At 43.8% G+C, this 26,134-nt stretch overlaps 1 protein-coding gene across 1 annotated transcript in view; it reads right to left on the bottom strand.

Annotated features, from left to right (window-relative positions):
• Positions 1-21,357: 21,357 nt before the first annotated feature.
• Positions 21,358-26,134, bottom strand: part of SMAD1 (SMAD family member 1) — a 182,320-nt gene continuing 177,543 nt past the window's right edge. The window contains exon 7 of the mRNA XM_069242608.1: positions 21,358-22,763. Within this exon, the coding sequence (XP_069098709.1) occupies positions 22,620-22,763 (144 nt within the window). The 3' untranslated portion in view covers positions 21,358-22,619. The remainder of the gene's footprint in view (positions 22,764-26,134) is intronic.

Here is a 26,134-nt window from a genome sequence, read left to right as displayed (position 1 = left end):
GGTTTACAAAGGATTCTGGGTAACAGAACCTGGTCCGAGCCCCACAAGTCACCCCATCTTGGATTCCCCTATGTCTCTAGTTTTCAGAAATGCACAGGTTTGGTAGGTTTCCCTAGGTGCCGGCTGAGCTAGAGGCCAAAATCTGCAGGTAGGCACTTCGCAAAAAACACCTCTGTTTTCTTTAAAAAAAATGGGATGTGTCCACGTTGCGTTTTGGGGCGTTTCCTGTCGCGGGCGCTAGGCCTACCCGCACAAGTGAGGTATCATTTTTATCGGGAGGCTTGGGGGAACATAGATTAGCAAAACAAGTGCTATTGCCTCCTTGTCTTTCTCTACATTTTCTCCTTCCAAATATAGGAGTGTGTGTAAAAAAGACATCTATTTGAGAAATTCCCTGTAATTCACATGCTAGTATGGTCACCCCAGAATTCAGAGATGTGCAAATAACCACTGCTCCTCAACACCTTATCTTGTGCCATTTTTGGAAATGCAAAGGTTTCTTGATAGCAATTTTTTACTCTTTATATTTCAGCAAATGAATTGCTGTATACCCGGTATAGAATGAAAACGCACTGCAGGGTGCAGCTCATTTATTGGCTCTGGGTTCCTCGGGTTCTTGATGAACCTACAAGTCCTATATATCCCCGCAACCAGAGGAGTCCAGCAGACGTAACGGTATATTGCTTTCGATAATCTGACATTGCAGGGAAAAGTTACAGAGTAAAACGTAGAGAAAAATTGATGTTTTTTTCATCTCAATTTCAATATTTTTCTTTTTCAGCTGTTATTTTCTGTAGGAAACCCTTGTAGGATCTACACAAATGACCCCTTGCTGAATTCAGAATTTTGGCTACTTTTCAGAAATGTTTAGGTTTCTGGGATCCAGCATTGGTTTCATGCCCATTCCTGTCACTGACTGTAAGGAGGCTGAAAGCACAAAAAATTGCAAAGATGGGGTATGCCCCAGTAAAATGCCAAAATTGTGTTGAAAAATTGGGTTTTCCGATTCAAGTCTGCCTGTTCCTGAAAGCTATGAAGCTGCTGAGTTTAGCACTGCAAACCCTTTGTTGATGACATTTTCAGGGGGAAATCCACAAGCCTTCTTCTGCAGCCACTTTTTCCAATTTTTTGAAAAAAACTAAATTTTCACTGTATTTTGGCCAATTTCTTGGCCTCCTTCAGGGGAACCCACAAAGTCTGGGTACCTCTAGAATCCCTAGGATGTTGGAAAAAAAGGACGCAAATTTGGCTTGGTTAGCTTATGTGGACAAAAAGTTATGAGGGCCTAAGCGCAAACTGCCCCAAAAAGGCCTGGCACAGGAGGGGGAAAAGGCCTGGCAGCGAAGGGGTTAAAGAAAGACCTTTAGCCCAGGGCAAACGCATTATTGTTGTCTCTCCAATTCCAGCCCTTGAGGCTGTCACCAAAGCCAGCGTTCCAAACACTAAAGCATTGCATCCACGTTGGATACAATGGGCCAAGTCTTTGACGGCCACTGATGTAGACTACATTTTTGACCCAAAATTACAAACTCAAGAATTTTTGCAATAGGAACGAGAGTACCCAGTTCCTGCAAACACACTGCCTATTGATCAGTATCAAAGAGTCATGTACACCGATGGCTCAGCACAACCTGCAATTCACAAAGCATCAGTACTCCGCTGCTTGCGCAGTCGTAAGTGGCTTCATGGAGGATATAAAATTTTGTCCCCAACATAAATACACACAAACCCATTGTGGATTTCATAGCCCAACTAGCAGAGTTAAAGGCTCTGGTGATGGCACTGGAACATACGGACCCTGCACAGCTAACACTGATTGTTTGTGATTCATACTATTGTGTCCAGTCCTTCAATGAATACCTGCATTTCAGGCACAAGAATGGGTTAAGACATTCTAAAGGCAACACCATTAAACACCGACGTCTGTGGGGGGAAAGTAGCGGATCTGAAGGAAACGCTACCAAATGTCTATGTTGTACATACACTTGGACACCAGCGTTTTGGAATAGACGTTTCTGGGAATACACTGGCTGATGAAGGCGTAAAGGAGCTACGGCCACTGTTGCTGCAGTAACCCGCTTAGGTGCGAAACCAGACGAAGACATATGGGCTGCCGTGAAAGCTACTGCTGAAGTTACGCCATATCCAAAAGCATTTCCTGCTAAATATTCCTACCGAATGGGAGGTTGCCTAAACGCCGAGGTTAAGATACCAGGCATAGGGGTTTGAGTTATTCCCAACAAAGATATAAGACCAGAGTTGATTAAAGCAGCACGAGGGGGTAGCATCTGCCCATGCTGGTGTGACAGCTACAATATCATTGTTACAAGCCTGTTATTGGTGGCCAGGCCTATACCAAGAGGCTAAGCAGTATGTCTTTTTTGTGACATCTGCCAACAAATTAAAGTTTCCACTGCTAAGCGGCCACCGCAGACACCCATCCTAATTTCCAACAAACCTTTACAATGTGTGTACTTGGACCATTGTGGTACCCTAACACCGGACAGTGCATACAAATACATCTTAGTCGCTGTTGACTCCTGCTCCAGATTTATATGGTAGTGGCCACAACACTCGGCTGACGCTCAGACTGTTATTAAAGTTTTGCAAGTCTTTATCGGCACATTTGCAGTTGGGGCTTTCCACTCAGACCAGGGCTTTTGCCTCAAGGACACTCAGGGACGCCATGGCTTCGTTGGGGGTCCAACTCCAGTACTTGTCTCCATTTCATCCCAAGGGAAATAGTGTTGTTTAACAATTAAACCGGGATTTAAAGTAGTCCTTAACAGACAGAGTCTTAGGTACGGGTCGTAGTTGGCTTAATCACCTGTATGGAGTCCAGAGAGCACTTAATCTGCCTAGAAGGTTCCTTGGGTGGGGGGGGATCGTACTTCATATATTTGCCTGTTCGGAACTCAAATGTTTGTTCCAGATCTTGATGGTCCTGTCGTGGCGGCAGCAGAAACACCCTTTGACATAAATGAACATGTCACTGTCTTAGAGGAATTGCAACAGTTCCATGACAACAGCGCTTCTGCAAGTGCTGCCTACACAGGAATTAAAGACGGTGCTGTAACACCTACAGGCTGGATTCCTAAAGTTGGGGATCTAGTACATAAAAAGGTTGCTGTGAAAAAGGAGTTTGGTCCTTCTTATTGGGCACCAATCCCAGTCTTGGGAATACACAGTACCAGAACTGTCATTCTACCACCGTTGACAGGTGCCAAAGAAAACCGCTTTGTATCTATCAAAAATGTCAAGTGATACCATGTGGCCGATCTTGCACAGCCGACCAAAAGGAAAAGCCAGTAGTTCCCAAATCCCTCTCACTACTGGTCAAGAAGTTCCTCTACAAGTTGTAAGCAGCAATACTAACACCCCTCTGAGCTTGGGGAGGGTTGAAAATGATCTTGCATTGGTTCCACTGACAAACAATACAGAAATAACTGATCGATTTGACACAACTTCAACACAGACGGATGGCGTCATTTATTCTGAACCACCACTGGAAACATACACTCCACCTACAAACACAGCTCCAGCTTTTGCACAAACTGCTTCTGGATACTTTGCCGACATGAACGACAACGTTTCGGTCTCATTCGCCTCTTCGAAACCTGAAATGTCAAAAACACGTAGGCTGATAAACTGGCTTAAAGCAACTTACTTTATTCTTCCATGGAACTATCTGTGGCTTTCCTTGACTGTACTGGCTTTCCTGCTTTGGATTGGGTTTGTTATAACATTCTTTTTTATTAATACAAGGTCATTTTCTTCCGGAAAAATCAACCGTTGAACTGGTGGATGAGGTCCTAAAACCACATTTTTCTTCTCACAAGGTCCTTAGAGACTTGTCCTTTGTGAACATTTCCACTATACCAAAACTCCTGATGGGATTGTTTGTGATAAAGTAACATTTGATATATATATATATATATATATATATATATATATATTCACACAGCCCCACAGACATCTTTCAAATACCATATGTATTTAAACTTTCAATGAACAATATAAAGTTGTTTCTGATGATTGGGATGTGGAAACAGTTGATTCTTTGATGACTGAATTGCAGTATTACACTGTATTTGAAAACGAAGATGTTTATCAATCTAAAGAGAATTATGGTGATATGTTTTGCTATAATTATGGGCACCATTTCATCCACAGAGCAAGCACCCCAAAGACTGTTTTTAATTACACACAATGGGAACATTGTCCAACTCCACCACAAGGGAGCTCTAGAACATACTCCGAAAAGTTTACATATGTTTCTGGGCACGATGTTAAAAATGCTGTCATATTATTTTAAATTGCCACTGATAGAAAATGTACGCATATTATTGACAAATACAAAATTTATTTATTCAGATTCCTTTGTTTCCCAGTTGACTATAGAAGGCTATGAATACTGGCTGAAGTCGATTGACTTAAAAGGTGCGTGGGGAACTAGACATTGGCAAATAAAGAGGAAGGAGGCTTTATTTAAGGCATGCCTGATACCTATTCAAATGACATTTTTAAATGAAACTGTACAACAAACAAGTTGTTTAGGTTTAGCAAAGATTAAGGAATTGACCACGCCCAGTATTCCTGCACCTGCAAAATTTAATAAATGGCAAAAATATATAAATGCAACTGAAGATTAGCTTAATAAATGGGTTGAGAATGGTAGGTTTATTGCTTCACTGTCACTTCCTGGCGGGTGGATATTGTGGCCAATAGATATCAATGGGTGTCATAAACGTTTTAGAAACTCCACAGGGTTTTTAGAACTAGTAGGCCGGACCCTTGCTGCATATCATCCGAACATGCGGGTATAGTAACAACATAAAGTGTAGGGAAACTATGCCAGCAATGGTTAAAGAGTTCCTCCCTAGATGCGGTTAGAGAAAACCTCAGTCTCCTGTCTAATAATACCGACATACAGGACTTTCTGTTAGGCCCCAGAAAACTACGCAGAAAGTGCTTCTTATGTGAGGTTTATAATGAAATTTGGAAGCTTTCCTAACAAGAAGCTGCTGCCTGGTTAAGGAAAATAGGCCAAGAAAAATTACAGAAGGCATTAGCTGTTGTAGTTAATGGGATTAATACCCTGTCCGACCGGATATACACTTTAAGTAACATCGTCTCTTCTGCTATAGACATCATACAAACAGATATGTCTTCCTTACACCATGGACAGAGTCAACTAAGGTCCATTATGCAGTGCGGCTGGACATTCCAAACACTGAAGGCAGGTTGCGTTCCCTGGCAACACATTAGTGCAAGGGACATTTTCTACATGTATTTTAACACAACAGCAGCAGATAATGGCTAAGAAAGAAGCGACTTATGTCACGCTAAACATCGAAAAATTAGAAAAGTTACCTTTTACTGTGGCTGAAAAAAAACATCTGCTGAATGGTTAATAAACGGGGTCATTAATCTGCCTATTTCCACACTACAATTCACGTCCTGTTTAAAACACATTCCGGTAGGCAGATATAAAAGGCTGGGAGATAGTTACATTCATGAGGTGTGGGAGCTACTCTTCTCATACAAATACCTCAGTGGCATGAAAGACGTTTTTCTCAGCGGAAGTAAATGCAAGACTTGTGTCAGCCATTCGATGATTTGTAAACAGCTGTTCTTGCATGGGGCGTGTAACGCGTCTGCAGCGAACTTGGCTTGTTATCTGAAGGGATTTCTAGTCCCCTTGAATATACCTACGTTCCAGGTACTTTCAAATGGCAGCTATGTTCTCCTCAATGGTGAAGACTATTGTGGGATGCGAGCCGGAATAGTTTACGTTGTTTCGGTCTCTGATTGTTACATGCTGTGGGAACGTACGTTTTCCTCCCACTAGATTAAAAGAGCTATCTGACATGTGGCCTCATAATGCTACTTCTAATGTGAATTTTGACTAGTTGAGCAGGCTCAAGGCTTTACCGTTCCAAAAACATGTGGCCCTCACATCTGAATGCGAGACCTACATACTTCAGGTGGCAAGGTTGTCAGCAGACATACAGTCCCTTTTAAGTACCAGCTTTGAGACACTTTGGTGAACTCATGATACAAATATTTAAGGCGTCCAGTACTGGAATCCCTAGTTTCTTTAAGGCTGTAGGTTCTGGTTTCGTTCACACCTTCTCCTCCATATTGGGTTTGATACTTTCAGCCATCCACTCAATTTTCTCCAGTATGTTCGGGGGATTTCCAATAACTTTGGCTATAGTAGTTGGCATTTTGCTGTTGCTACTTTTCATGCGCAATGGCTGTCCTGACGCAACAAGGAGGAATGAAAGCGCTCCCACCAGCGTAGCTGTATCGTGAACACATGATGTAGTACTTTGGAGCAACACTCCTAGAGGAAATGGAGTGTAACTGGTCTCGGTCATTCAGACCGGTTTTGCATTGTGTGCAGCCCGTGTTTCAGTGCCTTTGGTGCTCGTTCGAACATGCACTGAAAGTCTGCCTTTCTACCCAGTGCTTGCTTTCATTGGATGCTGATCTGTTGATGGTCTCGCTGAGGGTTAATTACCGGACATGCGCGTTGAGGGTGCGGTGGCTATGGGAAGTTGTTTATGAGTTGCCCTTCCTGGAGGATGCCGCTCTTATCACATTATGGGCACACCACGGAACGCTGCTGCCTTGGCTGAGGCTCAGGCTATGAACACGACTGCTCCTTGGTCCTTCTCGGCGATGCCTTCCCACCTTTAACACCTGCCGAAGTAGAAGATTTCCTGTCCTCTATTGTCCCAGATTCAGTTGGCACCTTTCAAAATGACTGATTCTTAAAATTCGGTCCTTTTTATGCCACATTAACATTTTAAATTGTACTTTTATTTATGCTCATATGTCATTTTAACTTGTCATTATTGACATTTTTTACGTATATATGGAAAATGTCACTTACCCAGTGTACATTTGTTCATGGCATGTTCCGCTGCAGATTCACATGCTATGCACAGGTCCTGCCATCTAATGTTGAGCTCAGAGTGTTACAAGTTGATTTTCTTCGAAGAAGTCTTTTCGAGTCACAGGACCGAGTGACTCCTCCTTTTCGGCTCCATTGCGCATGGGCATCGACTCCATCAGATTGTTTTCCCGCAGAGGGTAAGGTAGGAGTGATAGAGTGTAAAGAAAGATGTCCATGCAATGGAATAGAGATGTATATACATATGTGCAAATTTAAATGTAACTTAAACGGCTACAGGCTCCCGGGGAGGAGGGAGGGCGCATGTGAATCTGCAGCGGGACATTCCACGAACAGATGAACACTGGGTAAGTGACATTTGCCATTCAATGGCATGTGTAGTTGCAGATACACATGCTATGCATAGACTACAAAGCAGTTCTCCTCCCATAAGTGGTGGTCAGCCTGTAGGAGTTGAAGTTGTTTGAAATAGTGTTCTTAGTACAGCCTGTCCTACTGTGGCTTGTTGTGTTGCTAACACATCTACACAGTAATGCTTGGTAAAAGTATGGGGTGTTGACCAAGTGGCTGCTTTACAGATTTCTGTCATTGGTATATTTCCTAGAAATGCCATTGTTGCTCCTTTTTTCCTAGTGGAATGTACTTTTGGTGTTATTACCAGCTGTCTTTTAGCCTTTAGGTAACAAGTTTGGATACATTTCACTATCCATCTGGCTATGCCTTGTTTTGATACAGGATTACAAGTATGGGGTTTTTGGAATGCGACAAACAAATGTTTAGTCTTCCTGAATGATTTTGTTCTGTCAATGTAATACATTAAAGCTCTTTTAATATCTAATGTATGTAGTGCTCTCTCTGCCACCGAGTCTGGCTGTGGGAAGAAGACTGGAAGTTCCACTGTGTGATTTAAATGAAACGGTGAGATGACTTTAGGTAGGAATTTAGGGTTTGTGCAAAGTACCACCTTATGTTTGTGTACTTGTATAAAGGGTTGTTCAATAGTGAGTGCTTGTATTTCACTAACTCTTTGTAATGAAGTGAGTGCCACTAGGAATGCTACTTTCCATGTTAGGAATTGAATTTGACAGTAGTGCATGGGTTCAAAGGGTGGACCCATGAGTCGTGTGAGCATGATATTAAGATTCCATGAAGGTACTGGTGACGTTCTTGGAGGTGTGATACGCTTCAGACCCTCCATGAAAGCTTTGATGACAGGCACCCTAAATAGAGATTTGTTTTGTATATTTTGCAAATAAGCAGAAATTGCTGTGAGATATATTTTAAATGGATGAAAAAGCTACATTTTCTTTTTTGTAGATTAGTAAATAACCTACAATGTCTTGTATGGTTGCGTGTAGGGGTGTTACGTGTTTGGCTTGGCAGTAGAAAACAAATCTTTTCCATTTGTTTGCATAACACTGCCTGGTGGTAGGTTTTCTTGCTTGTTTAATCACTTCCATACATTCTGGTGGAAAATGTAGATATCCAAACTCTAAGATTTCAGGAGCCAGATTGCCAGATTGAGTATTGCTGGATTGGGGTGCCTGATCTGTTTGTTTTGTGTCAACAGATCCGGCCTTTGATGTGTGGTACTAGTGACAGGTCTAGCACTGTGGTGTACCATGGTTGACATGCCCATGTCGGTGCTATAAGTATGAGTTTGTTTTGACGCAGTTTGTTGACCAGAAATGGAATGAGCGGGAGAGGGGGGAAAAGCGAAAGCAAATATCCCTGACCAGTTGATCCATAGAGCATTGCCCTTAGATCGAGGGTGTGGGTACCTGGATGCGAAGTTTTTGGCATTGTGGTTGGTGGCGAACAGATCTAGGTCTGGGGTTCCCCACTGGCGAAAGTATTTGTGAAGCACTTGGGGGTGAATTTCCCACTCCTGTGTTTGTTGATGATCTCACCTGAGGCCGTATTTTGTTGTGAATTGCCCAATGCCAAATGTTTTGTGCTAGAAGGCAAAGTTGTGATGAGTGGGTTCCTCCTTGTTTGTTTAAATAGTACATTGTTGTCATATTGTCTGTTCTGACAATGTGTTTGTGAACAAGAAGAGGTTGAAAAGCTCTTAGTGCTAGGGATTCTGCTAGCAGTTCTAAGTGATTTATGTGAAGTTGTTTTTGTTTCTTGTCCCATTGTCCCTGAATGTTGTGATTGTTGAGATGTGCTCCCCATCCAATCATTGATGCATCTGTTGTAAGAATGGCGTGAGGCACAGGGTCTTGAAATGGCTGCCCTTTGTTTAAATTTGTGGGATTCCACCACTGAAGCGATATGTGTGTTTGGGGGTCTATCAACACTAGATCTTTAAGATGACCATGTGCCATGTGCCTGCGACCATTGTTTTGCAAGGCACTGTTGTAAGGGCCGCATGTTTAATCTTGCGTTTGGGACAATGGCGATGCATGATGCCATCATGCCCAACAGTTTCATGACAAATTTGACAGTGTACTGTCGGTTTGGCTTGATTTTTGGCAATATGCTGTGGAACGATTGCACCCTTTGTGGACTTGGGCCTACAAGTGCTCTTTGGGTGTTTAATGAGGCTCCTAAATACTGCTGAATTTGTGCTGGTTGTAGGTGCAACTTATGGTAATTTATTGAGAACCCTAGTGTGTGTAGGGTGTTTATTACATAACGTATATGATGTTGGCACTGTTTTTGAGTGTTGGCTTTTATTAGCCAGTCGTCGAGATATGGAAAGACATGTATATGTTGTCTCCTTATGTATGCTGCGACTACGGCAAGGCATTTTGTAAATACTCTGGGAGCTGTTGTTATCCCGAAAGGTAACACTTTGAACTGGTAATGTTTTCCTTGTATTACAAATCTGAGATATTTTCTGTGAGCTTGATGGATGGGTGGGTATGTGAAAATACGCATCTTTTAGATCCAGTGTTGCCATACAATCTTGCTGTTGTAGCAGTGGGACTACATCCTGTTCTGATCGGATGTAGAGATTGAGAGTCCTGAGATCTAATATTGGTCTCAATGTTTTGTCCTTTTTGGGAATGAGGAAATACAGGGAGTAAACCCCTGTTCCTTTCTGATGATGTGGCACAAGTTCTATGGCTTGTTTGAGTACTAGTGCCTGTACTTCTGTTTGCAACATTGAAATGTGTTGAGATGGAAGTTTGTGCGTTTTTGGGGGAATGTCTGGAAGAATTTGTGTGAACTCTATGCAGTAACCATGTTGGATAATGGATAACACCCAATTGTCTGTTGTGATGGGTAACCAGTGGGTGTGGAACTTTTGCAGTCTTCCTCCCACAGGGGAAGTGTGGTGAGGGAAGATGGTGGTAAAGTCACTGTTTGGTATGAGTGGGTTGCTTGAGGGCTGGTATTTGCCTCTAGATCTGGGAAATTGTCCTCTGTAGGTTCCCAGAAACCCCCCCTTCTCTGGTATTGTGTCTGGTAAGAGGGTTTGGCTTGTGAGGTAGATGGCTCAGATGGTTGGGGTCTAAAACCTCCCCTATATTGAGGCTTTCGAAACTAGCCTCTGTATTGGGATTAATAAAGTGCCCCCATAGCTTTGGCAGTGTCAGCGTCTTTTTTCATTTTGTCAATGTCTGTATCAACTTGTGTGCCGATAGTTGTTGCTCGTTAAAAGGCATGTTGAGGACAGCCTGCTGGATTTCAGGTTTAAATCCTGATGACCTAAGCCATGCGTGTCGCCTAATGGTGAAAGCCGTATTGTGACACCCAACTCATCCTCTCCCTCACCAAGGACCCGCACACCGCCAAAACCAACCTCCACAAGGGACTAAAAGCCATCTCCGACTGGATGAGACACAGCCGGCTAAAACTGAACTCGGACAAAACAGAGGTCCTCATCCTTGGGCGCACCCCCGCCACCTCGGACAACTCATGGTGGCCGTCTACGCTGGGTCCCCCACCGACAGCGCACGAAACCTCGGCTTCACCCTCGACTCCTCACTCTAGTCAGTGCCATCTCCTCCTCATGCTATAACACCCTCCGCATGCTTTGCAGAGTTTACAAATGGATCCCAACAGAAACAAGAAAAACAGTAACCCAGGCCCTCGTCAGCAGCAGACTCGACTACGGCAACTCCCTCTACACCTGTATCTCATCCAAACTCCTTCAACGCCTCCACCTGACTCATCCTCAACATCCCTCACCAATGCCACATCACCCGCCCACCTAAGAGACCTTCACTGGCTCCCCGTCAACAAGAGGATCACCTTCAAGCTCCTCACACAAGTCACTCCACAACACCAGACCATTATACCTGAACAAGACTCAGCTTCTACACCCCCACCCAACATCTCCGCTCACCTCGCCACCATCCCCCGCATCTGACGCAAATCTTCTGGCGGCAGATCATTCTCGTACCTCGCCGCCAAGACCTGGAACACCCTCCTGCCGGATCTACGACAGACCCAGGACCTTCTTTCCTTCAGAAAACTCCTCAAGACTTGGCTCTTCAAGCAGTAGCAGCCCTGTAATATCTGGCCATTAGGGCCTGCGAATTGGCTAAACGCCATTGATTAGCTGCCTGTGATGCCACTCTTACCTGCAGCATCGAATTTCTTACTTTCCTTATCTGGAGGGGGTGCTTCCCCAGAGGACTTGGAGTTAGCCCTTTTCCTTGCTGCGCTGACCACTACGGAATCTGGGGGTAGCTGTTGCGTAATAAAAATTGGGTTTGAGGGTGGTGGCTTATATTTCTTTTCTACCCTTGGAGTTCTAGATCTTGCCATAACTGGTCCCTGGAAGATTTGCTGTGCATGTTTTAACATGCCAGGAAGCATGGGTAGACTTTGGTAGGTGGCGTGAGTTGAGGACAATGTGTTAAGTAAGAAGTCATCCTCAAGAGGTTCAGTGTGCATGGCCACGTTGTGAAATGCCGCTGCGCTGGCTAGAACCTGTGTATATGAGGTGCTATCCTCAGGGGTGATGGCTTTGATGGATAGCACTCTGGACTATTATCTGAAACTGGATCTTCATAGAGGTCCCATGGATTAGTGTCATCTTGTTGTGATTGTACAGTGTGTGATGGAGACTGTGCAGTGGGGGTAACAGGCGGGGAGACAGTTAGGTGAGGAGAATGAGGAGGAGACTGGTGAGGTGAAAACTGAGGAGGCAGAGATTTTTCTCTTGGTTTTGGCACTTTAGCCGGTGGCTGATCAGTATCCAAATGTTCATGTAAGGCCAGTTTCCTCTTTGTTCTTAGAGGAGGTGCAGTGATGATTTTGCCAGTGTCTTTATGGATTTGTATTCTGGCCTGTTTCTCATCAAAATCCTCCATTTGTGTCAGTTCCTCAGCAAATTTATGGCTTTCTTTTAATTGCTTGAAAGTCCATGCTCCTCAGTGCATGTACGCCTTTTCGGCTCCGAAGCTGGCTTTTTCAGTATCGAGGGCCTGAAGTACTTGTTGGCCTCGGCTCAGAGTGACTTTCGGGGCTTCGACTCGATGGGTCGGTGTTTTATAATTTCGGAGCCTGTGCCTCGACTCGAGTCCGAAGGCTTTGTTGTTGGCGTGGCCTTTCTCTGTGCCGAAGATGTTGCTTGGTCACCAGTAGTTTTCTTACAGGTGGAGCCATGGCCTTCTGGAAGTGGCGTCCCCGAGGCCTTGTATTTGGGCTTGGATTGGGTCAGTGCAAGCATACTCACGTGCTGGTCCGCTGTTATGGTCGATGTCGGACTCTTGTTCGGAATCGGACCCCCGAACGGAGACGGCGGTGTGGATCATCTCCTCCTTTTCTGCGTCGAGGCGTTCGGTGCTTCTGGACGCCATCTCTAACCTTCGCGCTCTTCGGTCTCTCAGAGTCTTTTTGGAGCGGCAGGATCTACAGGCCTCGCAGGTATCCTCTCGATGATCCGGAGACAAACACAGGTTACAAACCAGATGTTGGTCCGGGTAGGGATACTTGGCGTGGCACCGAGGGCAGAATCTAAACGGGGTCCGGTCCATGAGGGTTCGACAATACTTTTGGTGGGGCCGACCAGGCCCAAGTTGGGCGCGGGTGCCCCGAAGGGCAAGTAGAGATCTGTATCCGCCAGTACCGAGGTGTCGATGATGGATGATACTCGATCGAAAACAATACCAATTAATTTAGAGAGTTTGTAATATTTTTCCGACTCGAACAACCGGAGTGAAAAGAAACACGTCCAAACACAATGGTGGAAAGAAAACAATCTAAGATGGAGTTGATGCCCATGCGCAATGGAGCCGAAAAGGAGGAGTCACTCGTTCTGTGACTCAAAAAGACGTTTTTGAAGAAAAAAAACTTGTAACACTCCGAGCCCAACACTAGATGGCAGGACCTGTGCATAGCATGTGTATCTGCAGCTACACATGCCATCAAACATATATATATACACATATATATATATATATATATATGGAAAATGTCACTTACCCAGTGTACATCTGTTCGTGGCATTAGTCGCTGCAGATTCACATGCTGTGCACATCCAGCCATCTGGTGTTGGGCTCGGAGTGTTACAAGTTGTTTTTCTTCGAAGAAGTCTTTTCGAGTCACGAGAACGAGGGACTCCTCCCATTTCGACTCCATTGCGCATGGGCGTCGACTCCATCTTAGATTGTTTTCCCCACAGAGGGTGAGGTAGGAGTTGTGTATGCTAGTAATAGTGCCCATGCAATGGAGTGAATACGTATGTATGTAATGAATTTTAAAGTAATATATTTACAAATGTACAAATGTTCAAAATTTACTTCTAAACGGCTACAGGCTCCCGGGGAGGCGGGTGGGCACATGTGAATCTGCAGCGACTAATGCCACGAACAGATGTACACTGGGTAAGTGACATTTTCCGTTCGATGGCATGTGTAGCTGCAGATACACATGCTGTGCATAGACTAGTAAGCAGTTATCTCCCCAAAAGCGGTGGTTTAGCCTGTAGGAGTTGAAGTAGTTTGAAATAATGTTTTTAGTACAGCTTGACCTACTGTTGCCTGTTGTGCAGTTAACACATCTACACAGTAGTGCTTGGTAAATGTATGAGGCGTAGACCATGTTGCTGCTTTACATATTTTGTTCATTGGAATATTTCCTAGAAAGGCCATGGTAGCACCTTTCTTTCTGGTTGAGTGTGCCTTTGGTGTAATAGGCAGCTCTCTTTTAGCTTTAAGATAGCAGGTTTGAATGCACTTAACTATCCATCTAGCAATGCCTTGTTTTGAAATTGGATTTCCTGTATGAGGTTTTTGAAAGGCAATAAATAGTTGTTTTGTTTTTCGAATTAGTTTTGTTCTGTCAATGTAGTACATTAGTGCTCTTTTGATGTCTAATGTATGTAGTGCTCTTTCAGCTACCGAATCCGGCTGTGAGAAGAATACTGGTAATTCTACCGTTTGATTCAAGTGGAACAGTGAGATTACTTTTGGTAAAAATTTAGGATTTGTCCGTAGAACAACTTTATTTTTGTGTATTTGAATAAATGGTTCTTGAATGGTAAATGCTTGTATTTCACTCACTCTTCTTAGAGATGTGATGGCAATTAAAAATGCAACTTTCCTCGTTAAGTATTGCATTTCACAAGAGTGCATGGGCTCAAAAGGTGGACCCATGAGTCGTGTTAAGACAATTTTGAGGTTCCATGAAGGAACTGGTGGTGTTCTTGGTGGTATAATTCTCTTTAGGCCTTCCATAAATGCTTTTATGACTGGTATCCTAAATAAAGAAGTTGAGTGCGTAATTTGCAGGTAAGCTGAAATTGCAGTAAGATGTATTTTTATGGAAGAGAAAGCTAGTTTTGACTTTTGCAAATGTAGTAAGTATCCTACTATGTCTTTTGCAGATGCGTGTAAGGGTTGAATTTGATTATTATGGCAGTAATAAACAAATCTTTTCCACTTATTTGCATAGCAGTGTCTAGTGGTAGGCTTCCTAGCTTGTCTTATGACCTCCATACATTCCTGTGTGAGGTCTAAGTGTCAGAATTCCAGGATTTCAGGAGCCAAATTGCTAGATTCAGCGATGCTGGATTTGGATGTCTGATCTGTTGTTTGTGTTGTGTTAACAGATCTGGTCTGTTTGGCATGAGGTACTACTGAAAGGTCTAGTAGTGTTGTGTACCAAGGTTGTCTTGCCCATGTTGGTGCTATTAGTATGAGTTTGAGTTTGTTTTGACTCAACTTGTTTACTAGATATGGAAGGAGTGGGAGAGGGGGAAAAGCGTACGCAAATATCCCGGACCAGTTCATCCATAGCGCGTTGCCCAGAGACTGATGTTGGGGGTACCTGGATGCGAAGTTTTGGCATTTTGAGTTTTCCTTTGTTGCAAATAGATCTATTTGTGGTGTTCCCCAAATTCGGAAGTAAGGGTTCAGTATTTGGGGGTGAATTTCCCATTCGTGGATCTGCTGGTGATCCCGAGAGAGATTGTCTGCTAACTGATTCTGAATCCCTGAAATAAATTGTGCTATTAGTCGAATGTGGTTGTGAATCGCCCAATACCATATTTTTTGTGTCAGGAGACACAACTGTGTTGAGTGTGTCCCTCCCTGTTTGTTTAGGTAATACATTGTTGTCATGTTGTCTGTTTTGACAAGAATGTATTTGTGGGTTATTATGGGTTGAAATGCTTTCAGCGCTAGAAATACTGCTAACAGCTCTAAGTGATTTATATGAAACTGTCTTTGCTGTATGTCCCATTGTCCTTGGATGCTGTGCTGATTGAGGTGTGCTCCCCACCCTGTCATGGATGCATCTGTCGTTATCACGTATTGTGGCACTGGGTCTTGAAAAGGCCGCCCTTGGTTTAAATTTATACTGTTGAAGCGAGATGTATGTTTGGCGGTCTATCAACACCAGATCTAGAAGTTGACCCTGTGCTTGTGACCATTGTGATGCTAGGCACTGTTGTAAGGGCCGCATGTGCAGCCTTGCATTTGGGACAATGGCTATGCATGAAGACATCATGCCTAGCAGTTTCATTACCATTTTGACCTGTATCTTTTGTTTTGGATACATGGCTTGTATTACATTGTGAAATGTTTGGACTCTTTGTGGACTTGGAGTGGCAATTCCTTTTACTGTGTTGATTGTTTCTCCTAGGTATTGCTGTGTTTGACACGGCAGAAGGTGTGACTTTGGGTAGTTGATTGAGAAACCTAGTTTGTGTAGGGTTTCTATGACCTAGTTTGTGTGTTGGGAACACTGTTTTTGCGTGTTGGTTTTGATTAACTAATCGTCTAGGTACGGGAACACATGTATTTGCTGCCTTCTGATATGTGCAGCTACTACTGCCAGACATTTTGTAAAAACTCTTGGCGCAGTCCTTATTCCGAATGGCAACACTTTGAATTGGTAATGTATCCCTTGGAATACAAACCTTAGGTACTTTCTGTGTGAAGGATGTATTGGTATATGGAAATATGCATCCTGTAGATCCAGTGTTGTCATGTAGTCTTGTTGTTTGAGCAGTGGGATTACTTCTTGTAATGTAACCATGTGAAAGTGGTCTGATTTGATGTATGTATTTAATGTTCTGAGATCTAGTATAGGTCTTAGTCTTTTGTCTTTTTTGGGTATTAGAAAGTACAGTGAGTAAACTCCTGTGTTTAATTCTTGTTTTGGTACTAATTCTATTGCTTCTTTTTGGAGCAACGCTTGAACTTCTAGTCCTAGAAGATCTATATGTTGTTTTGACATACTGTGTGTTTTCGGTGGGACTGTTGGAGGGAATTTGAGAAATTCTATGCAATAACCATGCTGGATAATTGCTAGTACCCAAGTATCTGTTGTTATCTCCTCCCAATGTTTGTAAAATTGGCTTAGTCTCCCCCTCACAGGTGTTATGTGATGGGGATGTGTGACTTGTAAGTCACTGCTTATTTTGAGGGGTTTTGGGGCTTTGGAACTTTCCTCTATTTTTCTGGAATTGTCCCCCTCTATATTGCCCCCGAAAACCTCCCCGCTGATACTGGCTTTGGTAAGTGGGCCTTGTTTGTGATGTTGTGGTTTCTGTAGGTTGCCCTCGAAACCCTCCCCTAAAAGGTGTTTTGCGAAATGTGCCTCTGCTCTGCGGGGAGTAGAGTGCGCCCATGGCTTTTGCTGTATCAGTGTCTTTTTTGAGTTTATCAATAGCAGTGTCGACTTCCGGCCCAAACAACTGATGTTCATTAAATGGCATATTTAGCACGGCTTGTTGAATTTCCGGCTTGAACCCTGATGTGCGCAGCCATGCGTGCCTTCTTATTGTTATTGCAGTATTTACTGTCCTTGCAGCCGTATCTGCTGCATCCATTGAAGACCGTATCTGATTATTAGAGATACTTTGTCCTTCTTCCACCACTTGTTGTGCTCTTTTTTGGAACTCCTTGGGTAAGTGTTCTATGAAATGTTGCATCTCATCCCAGTGAGCTCTATCGTATCTTGCCAAAAGTGCTTGTGAATTGGCAATGTGCCACTGGTTTGCTGCTTCTGCTGCAACCCTTTTGACCGCAGCATCAAATTTGCGACTCTCCTAGTCTGGAGGTGGTGCGTCCCCCGAGGTATGAGAGTTCGCTCTCTTACGAGCTGCCCCGACAACTACTGAGTCTGGTGTTAACTGCGTTGTAATATAAACTGGATCTGTTGGCGGTGGCTTGTATTTTTTCTCCACCCTTGGAGTTATGGCACGGCCTTTAACAGGATCCTGAAAGATTTGTTTTGAATGTTTTAGCATTCCTGGGAGCATAAGTAGGCTTTGGTATTGGCTATGAGTGGAGGATAGCGTGTTAAACAAAAAGTCATCCTCAATTCGTTCGGAATGCAAGGTGACGTTATGGAAAGCAGCTGCCCTTGCGACCACTTGTGTGTAAGATGTACTGTCCTCAGGTGGGGACGGCCTGGCAGGGTACGAGTCTGGGCTGTTGTCCGATACTGGAGCATCGTAAAGGTCCCATGCATCGGGATCATCTTGATTCATTGTAGTATGAGTCGGGGAGTGCATCAGTGGAGGAGTTGCTACCGGTGATGTGTGCACTGATGGTGGTGGAGATGGTGGTGGAGTTGTTTTCATTGCTACCTTTGCTTGTGGCTGCTTGTCCTTTTCTTGAAAGTCAAGTTTTCTTTTTATTTTAATTGGGGGAAGAGTGGCTATCTTCCCTGTGTCTTCTTGAATGTGGAGCCTTCTTTGAGTATGGTCTGGCTCTACTGCTTCAAGTTCCTCTCCAAATCTATGTTTTTGCATTTGGGAGGACAATCCTTGTTCCTCTGTATAGGAACCTGTTTTCGGCTCCGAGGCTGGATGTTTCGGAACCAAAACTTTTTCGGATGTCTTTTTAGGCTCCGAAGAAACCTTTTTAATTTTCGGTGTGGTGGTGTCTCGGTGCCGAACTTGTTCGGTGCCGCTGTCCCGGTGCCGAAATTTCTCTGAGCCGATGTCTCGGGTCCGAGATTGCTGTGTCGGATGACTTCGCCGCAAGCGTGCCCTTTTTCGGTGCCTTGGATCAGTCACCTATTTTTTTGGGTTAAGCTATGGCCTGTTGGCGGTGGCTTCCCATGGGCTTTTGTTGACTTCTCGTGAGTCTTATGTTTCGACGTCTTACTCACGGTTTTCGGCATTTCTTCGGCCTCGAGCTCTTCCGAGTCCGACTCGTGGATAGAGAAAGCTTCCTCTTCCTCCTCGAAACGCTCTTGTCCCGTCGGCGTCGACGCCATCTGCAGTCTTCTGGCTCTTCGGTCTCTTAATGTCTTCCTCGACCGAAACGCTCGACAGGCTTCACAAGTATCTTCGTTGTGCTCTGGAGACAAGCACAAGTTACAGACCAGATGCTGATCCGTATACGGATACTTGTTATGGCATTTTGGATAGAAGCAGAATGGGGTCCGTTCCATCAGCCTTGAAGTCACACGTGGCCGGGCCGACCAGGCCCCGATGGGGGATCGAAAAAACCCCGAAGGGCCACCGGAGCTCTTCAAAATTCGGTGTCGATCTGTTGTAACTAACCCGATACCGAACGCAAACAATACCGAAGTTTTTTCCGAGATTCTAACTAACTTTCCGACCCGAAACACGGAGCGAAAAGGAACACGTCCGAACCCGATGGCGGGAAAAAAACAATCTAAGATGGAGTCGACGCCCATGCGCAATGGAGTCGAAATGGGAGGAGTCCCTCGGTCTCGTGACTCGAAAAGACTTCTTCGAAGAAAAACAACTTGTAACACTCCGAGCCCAACACCAGATGGCGGGATGTGCACAGCATGTGTATCTGCAGCTACACATGCCATCGAAAATATACATATACACATATATATATATATATATATATATATAAAGATGAGTTTTACTAGCTTTTGTATATTTAGGATTTGAACCACCTTCAACCAACAAGGGGAGGGTGTTTTGTAGCCATTTTAGTTCTAGCTGAATGCACGTTATTTTAGCATACTAGGCATGCCGCTGTGCACTTTAACCTAGATATATTTTATTCAGCTTCATTTTATTATTCTTATCATAGCCACTTTGACGTTCTTGTTTTATTTTCTCTCTATCTAGCTGTTCTTGCTTAGGCCAGCACTATGTTCTTAAACAAGACATTCTTGTTCACTCTGTGCTTCTTTCAAGGCTTCAGTAAGATAGGTTGCCAGTGAACGTGGTACAGGTTTTGTCTCTGACATTCATAGAAAAACACACATCCTTAACGTAGGGACATTTTTTCAGAACATCCGCTATTTTATTATATAAACACGTCCCTGCCCCTTACGCGTTAGAGGGCGATTCCAGCCAGAGAACCATGACTGTATGCTGATTGCTGAACGCTTCGCTACAGCTGCTTACGCAGAATTCAGGCCTTTACTCAGGGATGGGAATTAATGTCTTCCCAGGGGAACCTGAAGGGCAGAATTAGAGCTTAACATGCCGTGCTCTATTAGAGGCCTAGGTAGGAATTAGTCTATTGACAATATAGTAGCGTTATTTCTATGCTTTTCTCTCCTTGTCACAATTTTAATATTGTCATGCTGTATCATCCTGGTTATTGCAGTACATGCTTTGCTATCTAACATGCAGTTGCTTCATTAAAATCTTATTGAAACATATACTGTCTGTTTGTCATTGTGTATGTGAGACTATTGTAACTGAGAGAAACGGATGAGACCTGAGTGACCATGGTTTCCCTGAGAAATCATTTATGTCATGCGATCGGCTGCCCAATCATCCTTGCTCTTGGGTAGAGATGAGGCACTGCTAGTTAGCCGGGAGCAAAACCCAGATTGGGGCGACAGGTGTCACCTGTAGTGGGTAAGTCTCAGTCTCCCACACCGCAGGCGATTCTGCCGCTCATTAGAATAATGAGAGCCTACGCAACAGTACGTTACAGTTGGAATAGGGGCCACCCATTGCTTACCATTGGCTGGCTTCATTGTCATTAATTTGCTTACTTCTTATTCGTCAGCTAACTTATGCTTTCCTTCTTTTTTCTTGTGTTTGTTCCTCTTCTGTAGCATGGATGCATTACTGTGTCCATCCACTGGTCAATTTTTCAGACAGTTCTGTTTTTCTTTTTGTTTAGGTGCTTGTGTTTTCCAGCTGTCTCCTTCGTGTACTTGTACTCCCCTCCATGTTCATTCCTATCCCCTCCCACTAACCCTCAGTAGTCAATGTGCTTCTCCTCTCACTCATCTTCAAATGTTGTCAGTGTGCTCCCCACAGCCCCTCCTGCCGCCCTCTGGTGTCCGTGTGCGCCACCCAACCACTCCCACCCATCATCCATGTGCTTGACTATCTCCTCCCAATCATCCTTCATTGTCTGCGTGCTTGCCTTCGCCCCTCCTACCAACCGTCAATGTGCTTGACTAGGCCATCCTGCACATTCTCCATTGTCACCCTGAATGCTTGACCAAGTCCTCCCTTATCCCAGCCCTTCATACCCACATTTTTCCATGTGCATGCCCCACGACCTCCCACTGATCCTGCAGTGTCCATGTACTTGCCACAGACCTTCCCGCCCACCCTTTGTGTCTGTGTGCTCCCCATTCCCTCACCTGTCCTCTCCCCCCATCTGTGCCCTTCTCTACTGCCTCCCCTTAATCCATGCCACCACAAACTCCAACCCACTCGCTTGTTTGTTTAGGATTAGGTTTGTTTAGTAGGATGGAGGATGAGGCAACATGGAGGGAGGAATGACAGGAGAGAAAGACACGGGTAGGAGGAGAGGGCAGGAGATGGGATGGGGGAGCACAAAGTTCAAAATAATTTTAAAAAGGCACATTAGGGACGGACACTTCAGAACAGGAAAAAAAACTGCAATGCATACACATTAGCGCTGGCTGCGTTATAGCGCTTTATACAAACGAAATATATATTTTTAGCCAAGACGCTGTATAGCATGGCTTAAGTCATTACTAAAGCCAATAGCTCTCACAAACGAGAAGTACTGGGTTTGCCAAATTTTGTTTTTCTTTCCTGGCAAAATGTAACCATTAGAGTGATACAGAAAACAACAACGCAAAAAAGATAAGCAATATTGACGTTTTATTTCAACTTCCAGTAGAAGACTTGCTAGTTTTGGAATAGAAGTACTTACAACAAAGTCCTGCAGCTTAACTGTGGATATAAAAGAGTAGCGGAAGAACAAAAATATATAGTACAAAAAAAGTAAAAACATTATTTCTAAAAAAGTTCGACATTTATTTGAACAGAAGTTTAACTCCTGAAACATTTAAACAGTATGTTTGGCAAAACAACAGTTGTCTTAGAAACTAAATGCTTTTTGTGTGCTGTAAACTGCATTAAACTGCTTATTTACTGAAACATTTTACACAGTGTCATTTGAAATGTTATCTATTAAATTTAAGGACCGCAGAAACGGACAAGTTCCCTAATCAGTCACATGAGTGCTTTCAAGCAGCATGACCGCTTTAAAGGGAAAATAGATTGTTATTTAACAGAGAGGAAAAATACACACCGAATAACAAATAAAATGCATAGCATATGTCAAACCTTCTTTTGATCCACAAAGCTGTGCTTAAAGAATACTCTACGAGTTTCAACCCCTCAAAAACATCTAGATTCAGTCTATTCTAATGATAAACATCCAAAGAACACTGTACATACAATTAGCAGAGATAATACCTATTTTCCGGACAGCAGTAGTGTCAGTACACACTTTTGGAAAGGTTAAATTCATCAAGCTAAAACATTTTTTTCTTTAGGAACAGCATCTATTACTAAACCAATGATGAGTTTTAAAACAGTGTGGGAAAGTTCATGAAACATAAGCAGGCATCCCGATCGGCCTTAAGACCATGATTCATATTCTATTTTCTCCACCATCAGGGAAGAAGGGGGGTGTACCTACCCCATGGAATTTAGACAAATTCTGAACATGTAAAATGTGACCTCAAAGTGCCAGATACGTGGGTCTGTACAAAACAACCATTTTAACAGGTACATTTTGGGGGGTTTGAGTCTTTCCCCCCCCCCCTGGTACTAACCAAAATCACACAACGTCTTACTAAATTAAAAAGTTTTGCTGATCAACCCCCCTCCCCCCCAAAAAAAAATAACTTTACAAACGTAAAATGTTCATGAAGCCAAAAGAACGTAACACAGGGCTGTAGAGTTGTTACCCCTCCGATTCTAGCAGTTGGTCACTAAGGTCAAGTATCTTCGAGGCCATCTTCGAGCCTCCCCCAATTTACAATGTCTTCCAACTCGCACATCCTTCAAGTACATGCAAGGCGTACTAGGTTCCAGAGGCCATCACTTGGGAATCCATTAAGACACAGATGAAATAGGGTTGTGAGGAGAGCCCATTTGAGTGAGTACTTTATCCAGCCACTGCAAGGGACCATGAAGGTGTATCTCAATCCAGCAGGGGGTGCTTGTTACGTCTTGCCGATGGTACTCAGCACCCCAACCCTGGAAAACAAAATTACAAGAGGTGAGAAACAATAACTTGACAAGAAAGCTACAAGGACGTTTCTAAGCATTGCTAGCCCTCTAATGATCCAAGCACCTCAATGATAATGACAGAAAGATACAGAAGACCTAACCGACGAAGGGGCGATTTGTGCTGAACAGGGGCTATGGAACATCTACAGCGGCATACCCATTACTAAACACAGAAGAGTCGCAGGCATTCTTGCCCCACACACTTATCAATCACCTCAGCAACATGATACTGTAAAGCACTTACTGCTTTTGTGCTTTTGATTTATTCCACCTATTGGAGATAAAAAATTCTTGAGGGCACGAGCCCCCTGACATTGGTAACATATTTGAATGTGCAAAAAATACCAATCAAAACTTCATGATGGGACCTTTTGAATTGAATATACATAACAGTATGGGGCTCTGTTGTATGTCGCTTACATATTTATGAACCCCAGATTACAAAGTGAAATAAAAATAATAAAGCTGTACTTCTCATTCCATCGCCATGTGACAACTATTTTGAGTAACATTTGCCAGATTCCTTTTTGAGGAAAGAAACAAAATGGCCACTGAATTAGAGTTATTAGGAAACGTGTGGGAGGGGCGATAAGCGAAGCAGGGGACAGAAGTGAGGGGTTGGGTTCATGCAAAACTGCTCGAAAAGGTGTAGCTATTGCAAAAGGAATCGCCGTTGGTAGATAATGTGAACAAATCCCACATGTTTATACCAGCAGCAGCTCCTCCGCAATGGCAGAGTAGCATCGTCCCCAACCCCCTGCAGCAGCTGCAATCCTTTAAACATAAAATGATAATAAGCATGGTTTATTATTGTTTTATTTTTAAAGGGGTGGAGCCATAGGAGATGACGAAGGAAGAGTGCTGTGCACTCCCCTCAATACGTATGTGTGTTTAGCCGGCTGTCTTGGGCCGGCCATGCACACAGAGCTCTCTCTAACCTGGCACTGTATTGCTGGGTTGGAGACAGCAGGCCCAGGCTCCCCGTCTGACCAGTCAAAGCCATGGCGCTCCAGACAATCCTAATGCTGCTTTCATGCTGCCTGCCACATAAGAGCAGCGTTAGGACTGGCTGCAGGGCAGCCTGCTCCTGAAAATGGATCCAAGATCGGCACGGCAGCGAGGATTTAGGTAAATAAAAAAAATAAAAAAAACATTTTTATGTTTTCCTTTGTTTTGTCGTCCACCAGCAGCGCTGCCCCTTGACCGGGCTGCGGGCCACTACTGGTTCTTAAGTACCTTATGCAAGATGCTTGTGTGCACACTTGCCTGCACACACACACATACACCCTAGTGGAAGTATTTAATTGATCTAACATGCATGGATCCTTCAAAGGATGCCAGCCTCCGTAACACAGCTTGCTACGGAGTGTGTTCACTATTAACCATTTTTTAAGGGGATGGCTTCAATAGCTTGATGTATTACATCCTCAATCAGGCAACAAACAACCATACCGTGGTTAGACAGTGCCCCTAACTAGTACCATAATACTCTTCACCACAACAGTCTACATCTAGTGGGAATAGGCCTCACACAGTCGGCACCTATGGCAGGACTGAATGATTACTCACTTTCAGAGACCGGTGTCTTTCAATGTCATTGATATCACTAACACGTGCTAGACACCGTGATCAGTGAGCCAGGGTTATGTGGCCATTTTGGTAGCAAGGTTTTTATGAACATGAAAATTAGCTCTAGTTTCTCAAGAAGACTACAGTGTACTGTACAATTGTGCACTGTGGCGCCAGTTCACAGGAGTATCAATGCCTTTCATAGATCTGATGCATTTTGGGTGACCTTAAAAGCATACCGGTTCACACTGCTGATGTGTCCAAATGCTGTTCAACTGAGGAGGGTAAACAGAACTTCTGAGTCATGCAAAGATCCTTCAAAGGATGCCAGCCTCCGTAACACAGCTTGCACAAGTAGGAAGAGAAGCACTCCATAAAATCTTTAATTGTAGGTGTGCTCATACATATACTGTAATGCTACTCAGCATCTGAAGACTATAAGAATACATTTCCCTCTTATATTGTTTGTGGAGTGCTTTCTTTCTAACGATAGCAAACTTCTTTTACCCTCTGCAACTATGAACTTGTGCTCAAGGGGCTGGTTTGCTGGTGTCATCGAGGGGATTATGATGCTGAATACCACATTCATTAACTTGCTTTAAGCAGGTGAACGCAGATGCCTTCCGAGGGGTAAACGCTATGACAAAATATTGTACTCAAGAGGCAATATAAGCCTTGAAAGACTGTCAGCTGAGCTAGAGAATTAGAGACGGTGAAAACTGTGCACTGCAAGAGCCCATCCTGTCAAAATAGTGGATGTGTATTGCAGCATCTGCGGATTCGGCACAAAAGGTGTGGTGACTCAGTGAACTGATGTATCCATTCCAGGAATCTGTGGCTGACCTCGTGGTCACAAGTTCACAGTGCCCAGAGACCCAATGATGAGCCTGCGCTTTTATACATATTATTTGGGGGAGAAAGGTTGCAGGGAGATTTCCTAGTTCATACGGAAGTCTGAAAAAAAAATTGCTAAAAATTAAGGGAGAGTTCTGATTTCTTCACTATACAGAATTCTTCGGAAGAATAGGATTGTGAATCAATCACTTATCGCCCTAACAGATCCAGAGCTATAAAGTGGCCTTCCATGTTTCCACCCAATATCGGCAGATTCCAGGAGTACCTCCAGCTTGCTAGCCAAAGCAAATCGAACAACAGTTTAATTGCTGATCACGACGCAGGAACTGTTCAGAGAGATATTATTTGAGCAACGCCTCACAATTTATACTGATATTGTATTCTGTAATAAGAAACTGTCATTGAATGTCTACAGACAGCCATCCCTTTCCTATACCATTCTGTGTACCTCTTGCTGTATAACAGAGCTCGCAATGGGATGAAAGGACTAATCTTTTTACAATTAATGACACTCTGTGCCATTTGCCTTTGTAAGAACAATGGCGTGACTGCCCTCTGGACATTGGTATGACGTAAAACAGGATAGAATGATCACCAGTGAACATCTGAAGAAAAGGGCAGCCGGCTATGAAATGATGGGCAGTTGTGCACAGCCATGTCGCGCTTGCTGGGGCTCGACCGGAAACCCTGGCAGGGATTTCCCCAGAGTCTCAGCTGCCTATCAACGTGTGGATCAACCCGGAAATCTGATGCACTGAAATAAAGATGTAAACTAATTCTTCCTGTGAAATAACCATGAATGACCAACAGTAGACCGCATCTTTCCCATCAACAAGTGGAAATGTGCACTATACTTTGATGCAAAATCATTGTCAGTCAGTCCAACTGCGGTAACCATTTAGTCTTGCAGCATC

Source organism: Pleurodeles waltl, chromosome 1_2, assembly GCF_031143425.1.
Source record: "Pleurodeles waltl isolate 20211129_DDA chromosome 1_2, aPleWal1.hap1.20221129, whole genome shotgun sequence".
Classification (NCBI taxonomy): Eukaryota; Metazoa; Chordata; class Amphibia; order Caudata; family Salamandridae; genus Pleurodeles; species Pleurodeles waltl.
Note: the sequence above shows the minus strand (reverse complement) of the source record. Positions and strands in the feature narration are given on the sequence as shown.